General features: G+C 34.1%; 2 protein-coding genes across 6 annotated transcripts in view; both read right to left on the reverse strand.

The window, feature by feature from the left end:
- klar (klarsicht) overlaps positions 1–12,608 on the reverse strand; it is a 500,935-nt gene that overhangs the window by 161,990 nt on the left and 326,337 nt on the right. The gene's annotated exons all lie outside the window — the stretch shown is intronic.
- LOC149417581 (uncharacterized) lies at positions 10,480–12,294 on the reverse strand. The gene is made up of 2 exons (XM_089640416.1): positions 11,893–12,294; positions 10,480–11,275 (listed from the first exon to the last, which is right to left on the reverse strand). Exons 1-2 carry the CDS (start codon positions 12,229–12,231, stop codon positions 10,817–10,819), a joined length of 798 nt encoding a protein of 265 aa, XP_089496542.1. The 5' UTR covers positions 12,232–12,294; the 3' UTR covers positions 10,480–10,816.

Below are 12,608 nucleotides of genomic sequence, written 5' to 3' on the forward strand. Positions count from 1 at the left end.
GATAGACGTAAATAAAATTTGAAAAAATTGTACAAGTTCCCCCTTCGGCTCCCCACTCTTCTGTTTCTATACCTACACAAAAAATTGATTTTATCTCTCTTCTGTTTCGTAACTTACTGTATTTCTGTTTATAATTAGCATGTATTTATACAACCCCGATAGATATTCGGGTTGAACTGAAACCGGTTGATTTATACATTCAAATCCAATGGTGTTTAAACAAAATATTTTTATAAACATAATAGACAGATTGGCGAAATTGGCAAATACTTCTACATTTAGGTAGGTTCTTCTACGTTTGACTAAAAAAATAACTGTGCCCTGAAATGAACCAAATACACTCGAACGGCGAGTTCTGTCGTAACAAAATTTACACAGCTTCTTCTAGAATTTAAATGCTAAAGCAACTATTTTTATCGTGTGCTAAGGATCTTTTCTGGTCTAATAAGAAAAAACAATATTCAAACTAGGATGACTTGATTTGTTTCTGCTTTTTTTATCTTTAAAGAAAACATTTTTCGTGGTTTTTCAATGTGAAAAAAGAAACTAATATACCACAAGACTTCAAATCCTTGTAGAAACTGGGTAATAGAAATCTAAATATATATCAATTTCCGCACATATTCAAAAATAAAAACTTTAATTTATCGTCATGTATTCTCAGTCTGGGTAATTTTGATGCATCTAACAGAGGAGAGAGAATATTAAGCCAGCACAGGCAACTTATTGCACTTCACGTGTACTTAACATTACGTACAGAAAAGGGAAATTAATGCAGAAAATGGAAAGGTCGGCAATGTATTGAGATAGAAACTAAGATAATGTATGGCATTCTGAAGCAGCGAGCAACAAGAGCCCAGGAATACCTATTTTCTAAAATAACATGGCGATAATCTAGAGACAAGATCGCAGCGGCGATCAAGCCTATCTGAAAAGGCAAAAAAATACAAACAAGTAAAGATCACTTGCGAAATGTCGTCATAATCACCAGGCGCTCAAATGTTCCAACAGAAAAACTGTCAATTAAACCCGCAAAAGGAACATACAACGGCTTCGTTTCCGTTAATTTACAGTATTTACACACAATTATGTTACTTATACAGCCTCTCCAAGCTGGCCACAACCACTTATAAAATTGTGAACTTCGATCGATAAATAATTATTAACTCACTATGGAACAACGTTAGAGCTCATAAATAATTAGAAAGGTGAGGTGGCACACGAAGTATGAAGCCATTGATTAATATGAATAGCAAAGTTTATATGAGATAATAAAAAAAATGATTTACATCATTAGAAATATAACTGATCAATAAAGAATCTTTCTTACAAATAGGAGCACACTAGCAACAAAGGGAATTCTTTTTATATATAATAAAAACACATAAATTTGTTTTTGACCACGATAGTTTTTTTATATAATTTAAATATACAAAGAAATCAAAAAGGTGAATGGCTTAGAAGGATACAAAATGTATCCATTAAAGCCAACCTATGTCGTGTACAAATAAATCATAAAGGTGGTTGGTGGAGAAGAATATGATGCATCAATCCCATAAAGCCAACTAATAAATCATTAGTAATCATAACAAAATCTTGTGGCAATGGTGAATGAAAACGAAAATACCTGAATAACGAATGCATTCACTAGGCATTAAGATAATAAGGAGAGATAGCCTACCAAGATGCCAATCCAAAAATTGACATGAGAATGTTTGCGCAAAGAGATTGGTTGTACTAATGTGTAAAAATGTAGAAATGGAGGAATTTATTTATGAATAGATACAGAAATATGTTATAAGGTTGTAATTTTTTAACGACATTCTAAAAAGGGTGTAAGTCGGTACTCGTTGTGAGTTCCGAACTTGATCTGTTAGACTGTGTATGAACAATTAATCACCAAAATACGAGTATGTATGATGATTGCAAATTAGTAATATCAAAGGAGCATTGTAGAAATTTTACAAAGAGATTCTTTTATACAAGTAACATCTGGCTAACCAATCGGGTCAAAAACGTTATAGATTTTTCGAATGGGGACTCAAAATCATTGCTAAGTAAAAGGCAATAAAAAGTGGCAGCATGTTTAACGACCAACTTAAAAAAACTAGAGCGATAGACGCAATAGACACAACAGACAAGACACTTAAAGAAATAGGTACACAAAGTTGACCTAAAATATCCGAGACAGCAGAAGAAGCTTTTTGATTAGAAAATCGTCTCTAATCACTGACGGTCTTGTAGATGGCGGAAGAAAACATAAATATGGCACTAAAAGGTTACTCAAACACATCATAGTAAAACAACCAGTCGAGGGCTAAGCAGGTGTTTTAGTTGTAACAGGCAATAAAGCCATGCTAATAAACCATTGCATAATGAAAACGTATCGGCCGCGTTGCCATCGCCGGCACACATCCGCTGATTAAGGCTTTTGTAAAATAACATAACGTGATGATTAGTGATTAGTTCCTAGCCAATTCAGCTTTCAAAACATTTATTAAAACTGCACACGCCATTAACCACGAACAAAATAAAATAGATGGTAACATTTGCAATTCAGGGTCAAAAGAGAGTTATATAGATAACGCAAAAACTAACAGAGGAACTATGAAAGAAATACGTCGACATATAGAGAAGGTAAGCGGCTTTAGGAATATTTTTTATTTATTAAAGGAAAAAGTACATGTAAGTAATAAGGTTTACAATTTACAATGACAATATTTAATACTACTCTTCCAGAGAAGCATTCGCTTGTGGTTGGAAGAGGAGTGTACATTACGTTATTGTAGATATACATATAGAATCAAGAAGTAGGAAAAAATATATAGTAAGTAAAATGTACTACTAGTAGCTATAATATATAAATAAAAACATGATGTTATTAGTTTCAGGGATAAAGACAATTATTATTATTATTTTTTTATTAATATGTATTATTTGGAGAAGAAGTTGCTTCTTAAGTAGAATATTTACTATTAATTTTTTAGATAATTTTTCTTTAAAATATTTATAAAAATGCTCAAAGCTTGGCTTTTGTCGTTTATGATTCTGATTTCCTCAGGGAGTTGATTGAAAAAGGTTCTTCCTTGGTATGTATAATAATTTTGTGCAAAGGAAGTGCGGTTTTCACATTTTATATAATATAAAGCGACAATTTGAATATTCACAATATTTTGTAATCAAATCAATGTAAATTCTACCAGCTGTTGCACGAAGCAATGCTTCCACAAAAGTTATTAGAATCCGCGACCAATGAACTACAAATAACCTCAATAGCTCTTGATTATGTGGTCGATTACCTTAGACGTCGAGCCCCTGATACGTGGGAGATTATCTGCTCTCTCATCCGCGTCTGCCAATCACCAGATTGATCCGTGAAGTATTGTGAATGGCAGAGGATGGTAGTTGTCGAGGAACGATACTACATGCTGCCCACTGGCCAGTGCCACGCTATACAAGGAGCGACCGTCACATGGTTCGATTGAGCGGGATTCACCAAAGAAAGCGGAACTCGTCTAAAGATTAAAGAATCAACAGATCCCAACTGATCTTAACAGATGCGTGAATAAATGGGTCGGGCCAAATCTATTGTTGGACACTTCATCTTTGGAAAATGTGTACTTAAAGATTAAGAAAAAAAATTCTACTCGCGTTAAAATTTTGTGGCATATGTACCAATACATTGATAATAGTTCTCTTTACTTATCTTCAATTTATAACTTTGATAAATTTTGCTTATCATAATTTTGTAAGCAGAATTATTTTGAAACAAATTATAGAAATCACTTGAATAATCAATGAAAAGAATGACTACAGTGACAATTATTATTTGTGTCATTGAAATATGAGATTTCCGTTAAACAATAATTGCAAATGCACTATAGTTAGGTAATGACTTATTTTTGCATCATAATTTTATTTCGAGAGTTTATTAAAAAACGCGGCATTACAGTGTCCTCAAAAGATGTTATTCAATAAACAAGACAATTATTTAAAACCACAAAACATTGAAGGGACTGAATAATTAGCGTAGAACAAAGACCTCTCTTTATTTTCTCAGTTTCAATTCACAGTTTCAATCTAAAATCAAAACTGAAGGCTGAAAAACATTTGTGTTGACATTGATAGATGACACTAATATTTTTAGTAAAATGCGGATCTTTGACACCAATAAAATTTAACAACATATACCTACATATTCCAATACTTAATACATCGTTCACCATCATAAATAATGTATAAAATAATCATTATGGTACATTAATTATCGGTGTATATCCAACATTTGCAACTTACAAGACAATAAACGTAGTATTTTCGTAGAATTAAGACCATAAATAATTTAATTAACGTTTCAACTGACTATTAGAACCAAGTACATACACATGCCTAAAGGGAATGTATGGCCTATTGAAAATCTGCGAGAAGATAGTTTCTAATCAGCCATCGACGATATGAAATAATGTGTTGAACATTTGATTAGAGTATCAATATAATATAGGTGTTTAACTACTATGAGCATTAAACAACATGCAATATAGTCCGACCATGTGAAACAAAAAGCATAATATTATTAGTAGTGACTTTTCATAGTTATTCAGACTAGTCCAGAGTCGATCGAACTACCCGATCATTGTAACCCGCTCACGAAACACCAATGAGCGATCGGGTTACTATTTCAAAAAAGGGTAAACTTGTTGAATTCCGCTGCATGAAAAGGCTCTTTAAAATAACAACACTTTGTTTTGACTTAAATATCTAATGGAGACATTTAAGTCGAGGGTTTAAGTAAACATGTACAAAATATATACGTATTTCCTAACCATCAAACCTAACTTTGATTCAGAAAAAGTTGAACTTCAATGCATCTTTTACCATTTCACACCACATAAATAGTTATTTCTTGTAGTAATTAAGTTGAAACCAAGTGCTATTCATATATTTTTGCGTATTAAGCGTTCAGCGTAATTCGACAAGGTTATCCAAAAAAGATTCGATCGTCATTATCCATGTCCCGTGATGGGTGCCGGTACGACGAGCGACCACAGATGTATGAAATTTGTAGACCACGTTCTCGAATCTCGTTCTCGCGACACACAAATGGATATGGTAGATACCTGAAATCTAAAGTAGGTTCATTTACATACTACATACCTACATCAAACTAAAGTACCCGATCCAAGACCGGGAGACGGGTACTCGGATCTCGGATATGACGGGTACTTCCGACTCTATGACATTTTTTCCATGTATAAAAGTAACCGATCAAAAAAATGATCGGGTCAAGAGTACTCTGCTTCCATCTACTACCCGAAGCCAGTATAAACGCAGTGTGAAAAACTAATTAACTTTATCTCTATCATGTAGGTCATCTGACTTTGATATTAGCGATGATTCTGAGCCCCTAAATACTATCTTTGATGAACATATAAGTTAGATGGAATAGGAACTCGGGCAACACATGTTACACTTAAAATGTTGATTCGTTGAACGGTAGATAATAAACTGTGCCGTTTTTCAATTTCTACTCAACGAGTTCACTGGTTACAGCACTCGATTAATAATATAATACCTAGCCCCATTTTTTTATTATTGTAAACCCAAAACCCACAGCTGGTAGCCAAATCACAAGAAGTATGCCTGCAACCGGAGATCGCATCTAATCTAACAATGAACAAATGGGGCTTAATCATTCATCCACATACTGATAGTTCGAAATCATTACGATCATGATATAATTAAAGCGAGAAAAATGGACCAGATCATATCTCAAAACTGGTTATGTGCCATTAAACGAAATAAGATTGATACGATGAAAGAACGCATGAAAAAACCTACTAACATATAAACTCGAAGCTCTCAAAGCAATTGGTTAAATTAAATCAAGATTTGAACACTTGTTTTGTCTTTGGTAGGATTCTGTAATTTTCTGAACCAGTACATTAATATCGTCTGAAGCAGAAAGAATATAAACAGAAGTTTAGAAGAAGGCATTTTGCAAAAGGTGTAATATAAACCACAGTTAGTTAGAACTAACAGTTCATTGATACGATATTTTTTTTACTTGAGGTATTCAATTTCATAAACGAGTCAGGTGATTTCGAGTTTCGTAGAAGAAATCAAGAATTGGTTGAAATAATAACGCCTTTCATCGCTGATTGATAACGTGAGCAAAAAAGACGGTACCTAGTTAATTAATGCTAAGAGTTCAGAGCTTTATTTCTTGAAAGGTTAAATGAAATTGTTGAGTTGTCCACAAAAAATTAAACGATCATCTAAGATAAATCAATGACAATTGGAAAGTTATATTGATGATGAAGAGGATAGAACGTTAGATGTAAAAGTAATTCATTGTTTTATGAAGAAAGCTCGTTCAACATCACATACGATTGAAAAATAGAACATTTCGCAATTTTTGCTTTGTATTTTATGTTTCTACTCAACAAGAAGTAATTTAAATGTACCTCTATTTAAAGGAAAAATAAAAAAGCTTATATACAATACTTTTAATAATGTTAAACATAAAAAATGGTTCCACATGCAAAGTGATGCCAAAAATCACACATAATAATACCGTGATAAGAGAAGGAGAATGTATGAATTTTAAATAATATTGCAGTAAGAAAATATATACTAGAAGTGATGATACTAAAAAGTATGCACATAATAAGAACAACAGAAGATTAAATAACTCAAAAATTTAGGAGAATCTATGAGAAGGATTTAAGCGAAATTTTGAGGATCGGCCTGGAATTTTGAATAATGGTATTCACAGAAAAATGTTGATGTAAGTTATTTTTAAGTTCGGCCTGGAATCTGGAATAATGACATTCACAGAAAAAATGTTGAAATAAGTTACTTAGACGATCGGCCTGGAATCATGAATGATGGCATTTACAGAAAAATGTTGGTGCGAGTTATTTGAACCTGTATTTTCTCCCATGGGAAATGTTCGAAGTTAAATAATAAATCTGGCTAAATAAATGAGCACGAAAGGAAATGCACGGGAATCGGTTCGCACTCCATTTAAAATGTCACGAAAATCACGATCTGCATATTATTGGATATTTTACGAACACGCAACGCTTTGTTCACGCTTTTTTTTAGTCTTTGGAAAAATCTGATCAGAAAGCTCTTGCATATTTTACAAAAAATGTGAATTTATTAGTTTTTTTTGTACGGGTACTGTTTTCTTCACCAAAATTGTTTAGTTATCAAACCGGTTTCGGTCAACTGTCGCTACAGTTAGTTCATAATAAATATATGTAATTTGTAACCAGGGCAGCCCGAGAGAGACAGAAACAACGGTTGAAGCGGATAAAATCAAGGTCTAAGGAGGTTGTGGCGAAACCGGTTAGCTTTTTGCTATAAATAAAGTGATGTGTACAAAAAAACCATGTTTCATCTCAATATTATTCTACGCTATTATTCTTTTCTGCTATCTTTTACAGCTGAGAGAAGAAAATGGCTTTTTCCTTGCAACACGTAAAACTGAATTAACTAATATTGAAAAGCAATTCAATTTTATCAATCTCCAATACACTACATTGGTCGGCATTACCGACCTAACAGGAAGAAGGCATTATCTGTTCTCTGAGCTGCGGGGAACTTCCTGCTTCCCTCCCACACTGCCTACAGTGCCTACCCCTCGGAGTATTAGTCCGGCGGGCCTGACAAAGGCAGGCGCGGAAGTGGCAAGAATAGGGGTTGGAGGGTGTTCGAGACGATTAAGCCCCGGGCAGTGCCGGGAGCAGGGTTGAAACTAATCACTTTTATTGCTTCCATCATTTTAATCTAGCTAACAAATCAGTTGTTCTTCTGTACTGTAAAACTGTTATTAAAATGATTTTATTTATTTATAGTTAAACGCCGATTAATGGGACTATATGGCAGACGTATTGGAACTAACGTAAATAATAAATACCCCTTTGTGGTTCTGTAATTTAAGGAATAATTTTAAGAACATGACCACTAATACTCAATTACAGATTTAAAGTTTGCTGTAGTACAAATTACGTAAGTACGCTCTCTTTTACAAAATTATAATCATAAAGATTCAGACTTGAGGTTGTGTTGAATAATTGGTGATTATTATACAGGGTTTTCCAATAAGAGATGTTACTTTGTAGCTAAAATAGCCCGCTATTTCGGTAGATGTTACTTTTGAAGCTGTCATTTTTTCACATTTGACAAGTAGAAACTACGCCATTAATAAAAATGGAACGATACACGCTTCACCAACGCATTGAAATTGTTAAAATTCACTTGAGTGAATCAAATGCAAATCATCTTGAGTGATGAGACCCATTTCCACCTCGGTGGCTTCGTCAACAAGCAAAATTGTCGCATCTGGGGCTCGGAAAACCCAAGAGTTATTGTTGAAAACCCTCTCTATCCTCAACGTGGGACTGTTTGGTGCGGTTTATAGTCCGGCGGAGTCATTGGACCTTACTTTTTCGAAAATGAGGCTGGAGCAACAGTTAGGGTGAATGGATTGCGCTATCGAGAGATGATTAATGATTTTTATGGCCGGAATCGGATGGTATTGATCTGGACAACGTTTACTTTCAACAAGACGGCGATACGTGCCACACAAGCAACGAAACCATTGATCTTTTACGATTGAATATCAAAATAACACCTCTTATTGGAAAACCCTGTATAAATGCAATGTTATTACTATTATCATTGTAGTAGCAATAATTTTAATCCAACTTTATCGAAAGACACTACTGGAATTCTAACCAAGCCAAGATGATTTTGTTAAAAGTGAAGTGTTGCAAGTGCTACAATTTATTTATTGCACCTCCTTATCCATAAATCAGGTTTTTTCTCATAAAAATCAACCTCACTAGGATTAAGCCTGATTGAGGTTAACAATTTACATTTGTGTGAATAAAACAAAAAAGTTAATATTATGTATGTATTGTATTTATGCAATATATATCAAAGCTTAATCCGGATTTACCCTGTTTAATAGAATTGCAAGGAGGAAATTTACTGTTATAAAATATTGCTCATTTATGAAAATCTCTTCAAATTATTCGTAATGCGGGTAAAAACGGGATTGCAGGCCCTTAACGAATGATAGGTTTACCGTTAAAATTTTATTGAAAAAGGAATGTATTATGGCGATGTCGGAACACGTGTTCATAAAAATCATTATATTTACGCATTTCATCATTTTATATTATCAGGGCAAATGCAGGTGCATGAGAACACGTGTATTAAGGATGAACCAAAAAAATAGGAAACGGGCCTGGAATCTCGTATTTAACTGGAATTTAATTAATCAATTATTTTATTTCATTATTAATAAGATGAACAAAAAAATAATAATTTTCATTGAGATAAAATGCCATCCCTAAATTTTAATTAGACTTTTCTGAACTCTCAATATGCCCCTTGCAATATTCAATTATGTAGGGAGAAATCAATTTAATTCCACCACAAAACTTGAGAATCTGACTGTTCTATTCATTTCCAATTATTAACGATACGATAGACAACTTGTTTTATTATTTATTTAATTAAGATAATTTTTTTTATTTTTTATATTAACTCCACACAGCAGGCCCTGAAGAAAATAATTTCCCTCAGGACCTAAGTCATCTTTGGGGATGCTGTGTGGAGGGTCTTTTTGTGGAGAGGAAGGAGTGAACATGGGTCTTGAAGAGTCCCAAGTTGTAGGAGGGAGGAAACACAGAGGCCGGCAGTTCGTTCCACAGCCGAGCTGTTGAACCTAAGAACGAATCGTAGAAGCGACCCGTTCTCATGTGACAAATGTCAACCGTGTACAAATGTTGGGCGTGCGTAAAAACAAAAACCAAAACCTAAATAAAATTGATAATATGGTTGTGAAGATATTTAGTTTGTATAAAATATATACTATTGAATGTGGCTATCACTTTTTGACCATCCATTATAATAAGTTTCGGAACAACCAGGGCAAAATATATACTTATTAAATTATGGGTGAAAATATATCATGTGTCAATGGAACAACCAGGGCAAAATATATATTTACAAAATTATGGGTGAAAATATATCATGTGTCGATGGAACAACCAGGGCAAAATATATATTTACAAAATAATGGGTGAAAATATATCATGTGTCGATGGAACAACGAGGGCAAAATATATACTTACAAAATTATGGGTGAAAATATATCACGTGTCGATGGAACAATCAGGGTAAAATATATATTTACAAAATTATGGGTGAAAATATATCATGTGTCGATAATGGTCGACACTATGTTATGTTGTTTCATTTAAATATAAATTAAAATAAATATGTTTGTTTTATAGAAAATTTGTTTATTTACAATGAATATATTTACATACCTGTAACATAAAATCGAACAATATGATAATTTTACAGTATATTCAACTTAATGATCAGCGCTCAAAGCACTTATGTAGTCTGTTAACGCAAGAAATACTAAGAATGATTTATCTGTTAATTCTTCACCGGTAGTTAGGAAAATGTATAAAGATTCCAATTCCAGTGAAAAAAGGTCTAAGACCATAAGCTTTTAAGTTCTTTGTGAAATTTGTACTAGGATTTCAAATAAAACATTCGAAAATGCTTTTAATGATATTTTGGTATGTATATCGTAGAATTAAGACTAATATAAGTTGCAGGACATTATCCTAAGTACCCGTAAAGAATTGGCAATTTTTGAGTGCTGATCCTTATTTATAAATAATTTATTTCTAATGAGGCGAAAACAAAAAACATTTTAAATGCAAGTCTAAAATTAAAGTATTCAGTAAAAAAACCAGTCGAGTGAGAAATCTTAAATTAAATGTCATGAAACTACGCGTTCTTCCGACTGGTTCGTGATATCAATTTCTGGGTACATCAAATGGCTGCCATTCCCTGCATTATAGTCAAACCTATGATGACCAGCAAATGATAGCCTAACTTCAGCAAGCATGGTCTGCATCTTAATCTGCATTTGTAGAGCAATGTCCAGTGGTAGAGTCTTCAGTTGTAGCGCTATGTTTCTTCCAAACGCATCGAATTCATCGTCTCTGTATTTTGTGATTCTGTTATGATCTTCTTCTATCACTTGACCTTCGATCACTGTTTCTTCTGGTTGTTCTTCTTTCTTGATCTGTTTCATCCTTTCATCTGTGAGTCTTGTGTTGTCTCTCGCGTGCCGGCGTTTTTTCGTGACCAATTTTGAGCAAAGAGGCATGGAGGCGATTGGATCATTTGGACCATATTCTTCTTTTATTGTTGGGGGTAGGTATTCGTTAAAGTTCTATATTGAAAAATAAAGAAAACATAATTAGACAAATTGTAAAGAAATTATTACAGTATGTTTGTAAAAAAAAAACAGTTACATTCTTGCTTGACATAATGAGACCAAATAAAAGATTTTTTTTTTTTTCTAACGTCAGTATTATTCGGAAGAAGCCTTCCTTCGTCAAGACGATAGTCATGTGACTTTATAGCTATCGTCGTGACGAAGGAAGACTTCTCATGAAACCGGAGGAAAGGAATTTAGTCATTCAATTCTAAGGACGGGTTGGTTCACAGAGTTTAAACAATTCATCAAATTTCAAAGCAAAAATTCAAGTTCTATTTAAATTCTGTTAACATATCGTTATGTGTCAGTTGCTTCACAGACCTGAAATAACAACAGAACTTTAAACAACTTTGAAATTTGATGAATCGTTCAAATTCTGTGAAACAACCCGTCCTAAGTATTTTATTTTTTTAATTCGTCTAAAGTTATTTTTAATAGATACATAGTATTAGATGGTTGGAGATCATTACAATAAAAATATAAGATAAGATTTTAAATTTTATGAGAAATTAGTATTTTAGGCAACAATATAACAAATATTGATGGTTTTTCTTAACGTGGATACTAACCGAATTTTGCGGGACGACCACATCGCGCAGAAAGCCATCCATTTTGGCAAACCAAAAAACTTTGGGCACATATTCCTTCTCCCCGCTCAGCCGCGAGTCTCTTATCTTCTTCAACTCCCCGCTGTACGAAGAGCGCAGATTCTTGAGCTTTATCTTGACGTCCTTCAAGGTTATAGTCCCCGAATCCAGCGCCCCAATAATGCTGGAATACGCCTCTTCGCGCTTCTGCTTGTTGGTGTAGTTGGGATGGAACACGCTCCACAAAAACTCGTTGCTTTCGTAAACGTCTAGGAGAGTCAATGTCATGGATTCGTTCCAGATATTTCTACACTCGGCCATTTTGCTGCGAGCAGATCGAGGTACCAGGAACGGATAAAGCACAGCAGGTGAGCGCCGTGGTTCGTGCTCGAAAGCACACTGACTGAGCAGTGAGCAGCGAGAACTGGATACCACCTAGTGGGGTGTTGCTAGCTGCTAGCTGCTAGCTGCTAGCTCGCTTACGCCGGTTGCTTTCCGAGCGGGGCGATGCGAGATCCGATGGTCGGACAAAGCAAGGAGGGGGGAAGCATGCTCGTATTTATAGAAGCGGCCGAACTCCGCCCGAAGCAAGTTTTTTTATTCGATTTCCAAGCGGGATAAGTATAGTAAGATTCCGGACGGGATGCCTAAATATTACAATTATTATTATTATTACTTTTTGTACAATGAAAATATGT

This window comes from Hesperophylax consimilis, chromosome 15 (genome assembly GCF_061612785.1).
Source record: "Hesperophylax consimilis isolate HC1 chromosome 15, BYU_Hcon_1.0, whole genome shotgun sequence".
Lineage (NCBI taxonomy): Eukaryota > Metazoa > Arthropoda > Insecta > Trichoptera > Limnephilidae > Hesperophylax > Hesperophylax consimilis.

What these genes read in the sequence shown, in the direction of transcription:
- LOC149417581 (XM_089640416.1), bottom strand. Translation starts at nt 12,231, where the DNA reads ATGGCCGAGTGTAGAAATATCTGGAACGAATCCATGACATTGACTCTC. An exon ending in TGGTCGTCCCGCAAAATTCG is followed by an intron (nt 11,276 to 11,892) that starts GTTAGTATCCAC and finishes TTTTCAATATAG; the next exon opens with AACTTTAACGAATACCTACC.